The 11,210-nt window shown below is 37.3% G+C and overlaps 1 protein-coding gene and 2 pseudogenes across 1 annotated transcript in view; all 3 read left to right on the plus strand.

Moving 5' to 3' along the window:
- The window catches only part of LOC107676039 (probable E3 ubiquitin-protein ligase HERC3), an 11,365-nt gene extending 9,579 nt beyond the window's left edge, over positions 1-1,786 (plus strand). The window contains exons 19-24 of the mRNA XM_016470564.1: positions 53-219; positions 313-379; positions 459-517; positions 826-1,009; positions 1,079-1,178; positions 1,275-1,786. Of these exons, the coding sequence (XP_016326050.1) occupies positions 53-219; positions 313-379; positions 459-517; positions 826-1,009; positions 1,079-1,178; positions 1,275-1,489 (792 nt within the window). The 3' untranslated portion in view covers positions 1,490-1,786. The remainder of the gene's footprint in view (positions 1-52; positions 220-312; positions 380-458; positions 518-825; positions 1,010-1,078; positions 1,179-1,274) is intronic.
- A 1,193-nt stretch (positions 1,787-2,979) lies between these two features.
- Positions 2,980-9,808, plus strand: LOC107676205 (probable E3 ubiquitin-protein ligase HERC4; annotated as a pseudogene).
- Positions 9,809-10,651: 843 nt separating this feature from the next.
- Positions 10,652-11,210, plus strand: part of LOC107676215 (zona pellucida sperm-binding protein 3-like) — a 2,756-nt pseudogene continuing 2,197 nt past the window's right edge.

Consider the following 11,210-nt stretch of genomic DNA (forward strand, 5'->3'; position numbering starts at 1 on the left):
CTAGAAAAGCATTTTTTGCAGTGCATGTGCTGTGATGCTTGTGTCTTTTCAGGGCATGCAAGCTAAGAGAGATTTTTACTATCTTGGCGTTATCTGTGGAATGGCGCTCTACAACCATCATTATATAAACATTGGCTTCCCACTGGCCTTGTTCAAGAAACTCCTCCAGCAGAGTCCCACTCTGAATGATCTGGAGGAACTATCTCCTGTGGAGGCCAGGTAAACGGTTAAAGACTACTAGACATTAGATTTTATACACTGTAGTGTTACAGAGCAGGTCATATTAATTGAATTTCAAAAATCTCACATTAGAACTTTGAAAAGCCTTCTTGAGGAGGACGAGGATGAAGTAGTGGATATGTTCGGTTTCGATTTCACGGTAATACAGTTTCTTTGGTTCACATGTATTAGTGTACACAGCTGTTGTTTAAATTTATGCTGTTATTTACCTCCTTCAGGTCAAAGGAAAAAAGCTCATCCCAAATGGAGATCAAATTCGAGTGACCAAAGCTAATAGGTAGAAATAGATCTATCTATGTCAACTCTTCAAAATATCTTTGAATGTTTCAAACAGGCTTGTCTTGACAAAACGTTCCATTTCTAAATGTCCTCTTGATGTTATAATATACTGTATATAGAGTTATAAAGGAGTTAATGAGGTAGTGACACACAGGTGGAAGTGTCCAGGCAATAGATTATGGGAAATGAAGTTCATGATGGGAAAGCAAGGGAGACGGGAGGAGGGCCCTCTGGTGACGATCATAGGGACTCCAGCAGGAGGATGCAACAATCCGTCACTGCATAGTAAAAACACCTTTTTTCCAGACAGAAATATGTGGATTTGTATGTCGACTTTGTTTTCAACAAGTCAGTGAAGAAACAGTTCGAGCATTTTTCAGAAGGTTTCTTTAAGGGCTGTCCACTTGATGCCTGGAGCATGTTCCACCCTGAGGAACTCCAGGAGCTTCTCCACGGCTCCCCTAAATATGAGTGGAAGGAGCTTCAGCAGGTAAACGTCTTCAAGAAACTCTTTATGTTTTAAATATTTTGTAGTCCCTGAGTTTTTCTTCGTCTTCAGTGTGCTTCCTATGAAAGGTGCTCTGCCTCTGAGGAGCTCATCAAGAACTTCTGGACTGTTTTCTCTGAGCTCTCTGAAGAGAACAAGAAGTTGTTTCTGAGTAGGTTTTGTCTTGAACATGAATGTCTTGATGCATCTACATACGGAATATCATTATTATTTGCCTCACATCCTCACATTATTTATTTTTCTCTAGTTTTCTTGTATGGGACGGACCGTGTACCTGTGGGAGGTTTCTCAAAGCGCTCTCTGAAGATTTTACTGTCAGACTGTCCTGATGCAGAAGACCGACTGCCAGAGGCCCAGACCTGTTTTGGCAGATTAATTCTTCCCAAATACAGCGATATCAACACACTTCGTGACAAGCTAATACATGCAATCAACTTTTGTAAGGTTTTTGGACGAGCGTGAAATTCCCTCCATATTCCAGACCCTATGCAGTCAAGCGTATGCTGCTAAACTTTGTAGATTATTGGGTATGGAAGATTCATATTGGCTAGTTATCATCATTTATATAGGTTAGACATCATAATAACATCAAACATATGTAATTAAACACATTGTGAGAGCTATAGATATTCTATGTCTAGCATTATTTAAAATAATTGTTATTGTTTATGTTTTACTGCTGGTAGAATAACTTAACTAAAGCCCTTTGTGATTTTATATAGCCTAATATAATGCATTAATATACAGATATTCTGGTATGTCAACTCAAACTTATTGTATGTTTTGTTATTTAGTGTTTCTTCAAACATATTTATTTGCCTAGATAAATAAAAATACATGTTCTAGAAAATATGTCTTGTATTATCCGTTTTTAAAAATTATATTCATCATATTTACACATGGAACAAAAGAGGCAACAGAACTGGAATAAAGTAAGTTTAAGTTACCAAGTAATTGTTTGATTTAACACAATGTTTTCACAATTGTGTTTAGTTAGTATGCAATACTAACTTTACTTGTTTTTTTTGTGGCGCTCCTTCATAATCTGGTTTGAGACAATTATTAGCAGTTGTTTCTTGTCACACTGTTACTACAAATGTCCTTCAAGCAATTTTAGATGGCCCATTTTAACCTAATAAGTTAATATATAATAAAATAAAGTCGGTCATCGTCTTCTACAACTTTCAGTTGCATTACCACCACCTTCTGGACAAATCTGAATCTGTCAGTCTGGCATGGAACAATGGCTGATAAGCTGGATAAATGTGGGTTATTTGATGTCTTTGTGTCTGCACTTATCACTTATATATATCACTATATATATATATATATATATATATGCATGTATACATATATGGGTAGGAATGGGGACAGGTTGTTGAGAGTTTAAAAAATGTTTATAGTTTTTATACTATTATTGTGAATTTATTGTAATCATTGTCAAAACCTTAATAAATAGAGTATTAAAAAAAAAAAAATAAATAGATAAAAGCCCGTATGTAGTATATACAGGTGCATCTCAATAAATTAGAATGTCATGGAAAAGTTCATTTCAACATGCAAAGAAATGTGTGTGCCAAACTGTGTGAAAACGGCCAGGAGGTGGCGCTATAAGCAATATTAAGCCACACTTTCGAACAAGACGGGAGTAAAGAATTGATATCAATTATCTTCATTTTTGGGTGAACTAGGCTATCTCCTTAAGTTTTGGTTTCGTTTTCCAAATAAATCGTAATCCCTCATCCGTATTTGAATTTGTCATCATGGTTTTGTATGGAAGCCAGTTTCCGCCACTGAATAAAACATAAAAAAGGTAATTGCGACTTTTTATTTTTATTCAGTGGCGCAGAAATAAGGGCTCCCATAGGTTAGCTTAAAAAAAATAAAAACTACAAACATGGTAGATACAGTTTCCAAACGCTTTCATTTTGTGGGAAATCGAAAAAGTTTCGTTTAGCCTGAAATCAGCATTTCCTTTTTAACTTTCGTGTTTGCTTTCAGTTTAACATGAGTGTGTTCGTCAGTCCAGGAAGAAATAGAGACTCTTCTGGAGTCTGATCTTCTCGTGCATCAGCTGTGATCATGTTGTGTTTTTGGGGAGCGCAGGTCAGAGAGGGTTTGGGGCTGGTAAAGCCTGACCAAGTAAAACATGGCAATTCTGGAATACGATCAATGTGTCCGAAAACAGCAGTTCAGCACATGTCAGCTGGAAGGAGTTTTGTTGGATTTATACGAGATGGGAAGGTCTCGGTCCTGAGATTGCTCAGTGAAGACCGTAATGATGGGAAACTAAGTATGATGCTCTAAATGTCACTTTATGTCATCGTTTAAAAAGTTAAAAATCTAAGAAAGATGCCAAGTTTGTATGTGAAAGTATATGATTTACTGAAATATAGCCTACTGTAAGCGTATTATTAATAACATCATCATAATGAAAGTAGTTTGTTTAATTTTACAGTCTGAACAGAAGTTGAACTGATGAAAATATTTTATTTACTCCAGAGCAACTACAGCTAAAGAATGACAGAATCTGTCATCAGAAAAATGATTGTCTGTGGAGGAGATGGTGCGGTTCTTCTTTCTGATTCAGGAAAAGTTCTCATCATGGACAAATCTACTGTGTGCAGGTTTGTTTATGTATCCATAAATGACCATAAATGATAAAAACTAATATCTATCTGACAGACTGTCTTGTCTCTGCAGGCCTCTCAAAGGTCTGGATAACAGGCAGGTGATTCAGATCGCATGTGGAGACCATCATTCAATGGCACTAACCAACGGTATTCACAACTATTTCATCTGCCATTTTGCTTTCATCTTTTGACATCTTATGATTGAGATGAATCGATTGAGATTTGAGTGTAGATGTTCAGAGCTGTTGCTCTTTCAGATGGTCAGGTGTTGGTATGGGGTGAGAACTCTCATGGTCAGCTGGGTTTGAGGAAAGATCATCCCGGCTCTCCGTCTGCTCAACATGTTCAGAGTCTGAGTGGGATCCCGCTGGCTCAGATCAGCGCTGGAGGAGACCACAGCTTTGTGTTGTCTCTCTCTGGAGTCGTGTTTGGATGGGGAAAGAACTCTGCTGGACAGCTGGGCCTCGGAGACACTACAGGTCTGATTATGTAAAAACTTAGTATAGTAGTATGAAAGTACATTTAAATGTACCAAATTTGTGCAATACATATCTATATCAAAGCATGAATATGACGTATTTGGAAGTGATGAATTCTATTCACCATTCTTGTGACCACAGACAGACACGTCCCAACGGTTGTAAATAGGCTGAACTGGAAAAAAACTGTGTCCATTTCATGTGGAGCGGAACACACTGCCACTTTATCAAAGGTAGAGTATCATTTTTATTATTATATACTATTTTTCTATATTATATATACTATTTTTTATCTGAAATGGATGCTGATCTTATGGCTGTATCATTAGGGCGGCACAGTGTTCACATTTGGATCCGGAGGTTCTGGTCAGCTTGGGCACAACTCATTTAGAGATGAACATCATCCGCGGGTGGTTGCTGAACTGTGGGGATCTGAAGTGTCACAGGTCACATGTGGGAGGTAAAGACATTAGTTCATAAGCAATCGGTGTTCAGAGAAATACTACAGATTTCTTTATGCACCTTTTTTAAATCTCATTCTACCATAACAAATATTGATAATTCCTCGCAAGACAAATATTAGCCCAAATACAAGTTTTTGTATGGTTTCAATTCAGTTCAGTATTGAGTCTTTCTTTCAAAGACATCACACGCTTGTATCAATCGCATCGTCAAAGCTGATCTACTCATTTGGATGTGGGATGCAAGGGCAGCTGGGAAACGGAGAAATGATCAAGCAGTCTGTGCCTTTCTCTGTGGATCTGCCAACTGGTAAGTAAATCATCTTTTAGCATTAGGGTATTTTGTTATGAATATTGTTTTACTCGTGCTGTTGTTCAGAACTGAACAAAGCTAAATGTTTGTTGCACACAGAATGTAATCAGGAATATACGATTGAAAAAATCATCACTGGGGAGAATCATTCCTTTGCCTTGTTTTTCAAAGTAGGACTATTTTTTTCATTCATTAATAGTTTAACATAAATTATTGCTGCACTGTGATTACTCATGATTTACTTGTATTTTGTAGGAACTTGAAAGTAAGGTCAAATCCAATCCAAGCAGAGGGGCTTTGACATTAAATGACAGAATGATTGACCGATGGCTGTCTGGAACTGATTCATTGGCAGCAATAAAGCAGTTAAGTGTTTCCATTTACTGATACTGATATAAATCCAGAGTTTATGTATACTATTTCCATGCCATTTTTGAAATACTGGGAAATTGCATGTGGAACTGAGTGTCAGCACCTTAATGCATTTGTCCTTCTTTTTAAACTTACTATTAAATAGAAGAAATACCAGAGAGTAAATAATTACAGTTTTTCTCAAATGCTAAAACACAAAAGCCAATCCTCTAAACCAAATGACCAGTTGTCTAAACACATTTACTAAATCTAGCCATCATTTTCCAATATCATAAACACATTTCACATGAAGACACAATTCACAAAACACAATGATTGGCTCAAAAGCTTGGTGAAGTTATTTCGCAAAGCATCTGCTGAGCTGATTGGCCAGATTTCTTTTGGTAAAATGGACTATGACTTAACTAGATGCCTGAAGAAGTTTTTGAAGATCCTTCGGATTATCTATCAGGTGCCTTTTTTTTTTAACAAAGATGCTTTTTTGGATCAAAGATGTATTTTAATCTATCATTGTATAATAGTTGCTTATACTTTGTTGTGAAGGTCTGCTGCAGTGCCAACAGAGACATCCCAAACAGGGATTTCATCATTCATGAGATCAGTGATCTACTAGATACGGTAAGAACCAAAGCAATAGTGAATTCTGCTGCACAGAGAGATTTTTGGAAGGAAACCAAATCACCACAGAATTATTTTTCTACATCAATAGCTGAAAGCCACCTTGGAAGACCTGTTATGGCAGTTATTGCGGTCTGCTATGACTGATGATTTTCAGGATATGCTGAAATTGAAAGATTACTACTTTGTAGGTATTGAAGGCTTCGGACATGATCGATATCAATAAATTTCAAATAGATTTGCATGACATATAGCAATAACTACCAGAAATCTTATATTACTTTACTGCATTTTTCTTTCAGGGAACTATTAACATATTGGTCAAGTTCCCTTTTGCGGCTGACACTGCATCTAAACGGAGAATGTTTAATGTGAGTGCCAGACATGAGGATGTACTCAGTTATACATACTGTATGCTATACATGAATATGCCAAACAACTATGATTTTAAGCAAAAGTTCACCCAAAATGAAAATTCTGTCATCATTTAGGTTTTTTTTTTAAGATTTATTTTTGCCTTTATTACAATAGAACCGTATTTAGACTTAAGTGGGAGAGAAAGAAGGGGGGCGGGATTGGGAAAGGTCTGCGAGCCGGGACTCGAACACGGGACGCCCAAAGCACAACGGTGCTACTGTATGTCATTAGAACTTTATTTTCTACCATACATTGGAATTCAATGGGCACCAAACTGTTTGGTTGCAAACATTCTTTAGAATATTTGTGTTCCGCAGAAAAAATTAAGCCATACAGGTTTGAGTTTGACAGAATTAGCATTTTTGGGTGGCCTATCCCTTTAAAAGCTAACATTATTTTACTCTTCTTAGTACTTGCAGTGGCAACTCTTCAGACCCAGGGCCAATGGCAACGTGTTGCACATAAAGAGAGAATCAGTGTGGTTGGACACACTTACGTATCTCAGACAAAAAACCCACGCATTTCGTAATCCATTTCAGGTAAAAAAATTACAGAATTGAATTCAGAGTTGAAATGTCTGATATGGCATTTTAATGAAAATCTCCTGTCCAGGTGATGTTCATCAGGGAGAATGGAGTAGATATGAGGGGTTTATCGGCAGAATTCTTCTCCCTCCTTTCCCAGTCTCTTCTGAAATGGGAGAAGAAGGTGCTTGAAGTCCATGAGAGTTCACTGGTTTGGTTCAATCCTGATGTAAGTTTTACACCAAACATTCCTTGTTCTTTCTAATGTGGTCTTTCTCATATATCACATACATGTGCTGTGATGCTTGTGTCTTTTCAGGGCATGCAAGCTAATAGAGATTTTTACTATCTTGGCGTTATCTGTGGAATGGCGCTCTACAACCATCATTATATAAACACTGGCTTCCCACTGGCCTTGTTCAAGAAACTCCTCCAGCAGAGTCCCACTCTGAATGATCTGGAGGAACTATCTCCTGTGGAGGCCAGGTAAACGATTAAAGACTACTAGCCATTAGACTTTTTACACTGTAGGTTTCACAGTCGTGTTTCAGAGCAAGTCATATTTATAATTGTATTTCAAAAATCTCATTAGAAGTCTGAAAAGCCTTCTTGAGGAGGAAGAAGATGAAGTAGTGGATATGCTCTTTTTTGGATTTCACGGTAATACAGTTTCTATGGTTCATTTGTATAAAAGTGTGCACAGCTGTTGTTTAAATGCTTACATTTGTGCTGTTATTTACCTCCTTCAGGTCAAAGGAAAAAAGCTCATTCCAAACGGAGATCAAATTCAAGTGACCAAAGTTAATAGGTAGAAACTATCTATCCATCTGGCCAAAGTTTATAACTAGCAACAGATTAATTTTCTAAATGTCCTCTTGATGTTATAATAGACTTCAATTAATTATACATTACTTCTGAAATACATACACAACAAAACAACATAAAAAGGCAAATTAGTCTATAGGTGCTGTAGATCAGGGGTCACAAAACTTGGTGTCCTGCAGAGTTTAGCTACAACCCTAATCAAACACACCTGAACTAGCTAATCAAGGTCTTGCTAGGTATACTTGAAACTTCCAGGCAGGTGTGTTGAGGTAAGTTCTCATATATCACATACATGTGCTGTGATGCTTGTGTCTTTTCAGGGCATGCAAGCTAATAGAGATTTTTACTATCTTGGCGTTATCTGTGGAATGGCGCTCTACAACCATCATTATATAAACACTGGCTTCCCACTGGCCTTGTTCAAGAAACTCCTCCAGCAGAGTCCCACTCTGAATGATCTGGAGGAACTATCTCCTGTGGAGGCCAGGTAAACGATTAAAGACTACTAGCCATTAGACTTTTTACACTGTAGGTTTCACAGTCGTGTTTCAGAGCAAGTCATATTTATAATTGTATTTCAAAAATCTCATTAGAAGTCTGAAAAGCCTTCTTGAGGAGGAAGAAGATGAAGTAGTGGATATGCTCTTTTTTGGATTTCACGGTAATACAGTTTCTATGGTTCATTTGTATAAAAGTGTGCACAGCTGTTGTTTAAATGCTTACATTTGTGCTGTTATTTACCTCCTTCAGGTCAAAGGAAAAAAGCTCATTCCAAACGGAGATCAAATTCAAGTGACCAAAGTTAATAGGTAGAAACTATCTATCCATCTGGCCAAAGTTTATAACTAGCAACAGATTAATTTTCTAAATGTCCTCTTGATGTTATAATAGACTTCAATTAATTATACATTACTTCTGAAATACATACACAACAAAACAACATAAAAAGGCAAATTAGTCTATAGGTGCTGTAGATCAGGGGTCACAAAACTTGGTGTCCTGCAGAGTTTAGCTACAACCCTAATCAAACACACCTGAACTAGCTAATCAAGGTCTTGCTAGGTATACTTGAAACTTCAAGGCAGGTGTGTTGAGGCAAGTTGGAGCTAAACTCTGCAGGACACCAGCCCTCCAGGACCAAGTCTGGTGACCCCTGCTGTAGATGTTCCTTTTGTGCATTGCAAAGTAATAACGTTTTTTTTTCAGACAGAAGTATGTGGATTTGTATGTCGACTTCGTTTTCAACAAGTCAGTGAAGAAACAGTTCAAACATTTTTCAAGAGGTTTCTTTAAGGGCTGTCCACTTGATGCCTGGAGCATGTTCCACCCTGAGGAACTCAAGGAGCTTCTCCACGGCTCCCCTAAATACAAGTGGAAGGAGCTTCAGCAGGTAAACGTCTTCAAGAAACTTGCCAATTTTTTATGTTTTAAATATTTTGTAGTACCTGAGTTTTTCTTCGTCTTCAGTGTGCTTCTTATGAAAAGTGCTCTGCCTCTGATGAGCTCATCAAGAACTTCTGGACTGTTTTCTCTGAGCTCTCTGAAGAGAACAAGAAGTTGTTTCTGAGTAGGTTTTGTCTTGAACATGAATGTCTTGATGCATCTACATACGGAATATCATTATTATTTGCCTCACATCCTCACATTATTTATTTTTCTCTAGTTTTCTTGTATGGGACGGACCGTGTACCTGTGGGAGGTTTCTCAAAGCGCTCTCTGAAGATTTTACTGTCAGACTGTCCTGATGCAGAAGACCGACTGCCAGAGGCCCAGACCTGTTTTGGCAGATTAATTCTTCCCAAATACAGCGATATCAACACACTTCACAACAAGCTTATACACGCAATCAGCTTTTGTGAGGTTTTTGGACGAGCGTGAACTTACCTTGAGGTTCCAAACCCCAAAATATAGGCTATACAGTCACAGATTTGCCACACCGATGTAACACAGATCAGTCTTGTTGGGAGCAAAACATTTAGCTTAATCTTGTCACATTTATGTAGATTTATATAGGTATCATAAAAAAATTTAATATTTGTAAATAAACACAATAGGAGAGCTATATTCTATTTTTAGCACTATTTAGTAATTTGGCACATTGTAATTTTTATCACATTATAAAATATATTTTGGTATTTCACCTCAACCTTATTATATGTTCTGTTATTTGGTGTTAAAATAAAAATACATTCTCCTAAATATTTCTCACATTATCTATCTTTTAAATTATATAAATATCATAAGACATGTAACAAAAAAAAGGCAACAGAACTGGAAAAAGTGTATGCACCAAGTCATTATTTTGATTTTATATGAAGCAATGAGACGAAATTGAAATTCAACCAATTTTTTTTCACAATTGACAAAAGCCCTATTCGCATGGGATTAGTATTACCTGGTGGCCTCCAGTCATTTGTAATAATTGCGGAGGTTGTCTGTGATATTATTCCCGTGCGAATCGGCATCTCTGTGATTTGGCCAGCATTTGGCAGGTCGTATATCATTTTTCAAGGTTTTTGTTTCCTGTGCGCCTTTTTATCCATCTTTCGCGAAGAATGGAGCTGCGTTGGCATGTTTGATAGTATTTTGGGTGCTGTCATATCGCTACACCATACAATTTGCAGAAAGAGAAAGCTGAAAAGGTTTTGAGGTTAATGTGTTACAAATAAATCAAGCATAAAGCTTGAGATATTATTTTAACCTGGTGAAATGTAAATGACACAGCGCACGAAACTGTATTAGTTTCTTTTTTTTAAATCCATCTAATCGTACCATAGAACAGGACTCTCAAAGCCTTCACATCCGGGAATCCGGGAGATAAGTCAGTAACTGTTGAAAAAAACAGCATATGCTGGGTTAGGTATGTTTTGATGCTGGTTTGAGCTGGTCCTTTGCTGGTTTATGCTGGTCCTTAGCTGGTTTAAGCTGGTCTTAAATTGATCCAGAGGGTGAATGGGACGTTAACTTTAACATTAAGCGTAGATGACTATGACAATGATTTGTGTACGGAACCGAATAGCTGTTAATGATGTAGTGAAACTCTCATCAGAGATGTCAATAAGACGCCTATGTAGACAGTAGTTTGGTTTAAATGGCAGAACACAACGAGTCTGGGAGATTCACTCCTGTGGTTCAATGCGGTGTCACTCCTGAAACTTTACTGTGTATGTGGCCTTTTGGTAACATGTTTTATTTCAGGAGGATGACAATCGAGTGACTTACACAAACACGCTCCACTATAAACCAGCTGTAACTGGGTTGATTGTGAGGGAACTGCCGTTTTCAATGCCTATTCGTTGTAGTTACACAAAGTAAAGTGGTTTTTCACTTCTGTTTTGAATTGGCAAATACTTTAAAATTCAGTTTCTCATAGGCTTATTTGTTTATTTTTAATTCTAAAGTTTCATCGCTCTTATCAGGTTTTATTCATAACCAAGACAGTAGGTGGAACCGTGTACAGGGGCCTACAAACTCATGCAAGGCTCTTAATCATGGCAATGGATGGTATATTGTTATGTATTTTTTTTTTTTTTTTCCGATT

This window comes from Sinocyclocheilus anshuiensis, unplaced genomic scaffold, assembly GCF_001515605.1.
Source record: "Sinocyclocheilus anshuiensis isolate Anshui unplaced genomic scaffold, SAMN03320099.WGS_v1.1 scaffold469, whole genome shotgun sequence".
Taxonomy (NCBI): domain Eukaryota; kingdom Metazoa; phylum Chordata; class Actinopteri; order Cypriniformes; family Cyprinidae; genus Sinocyclocheilus; species Sinocyclocheilus anshuiensis.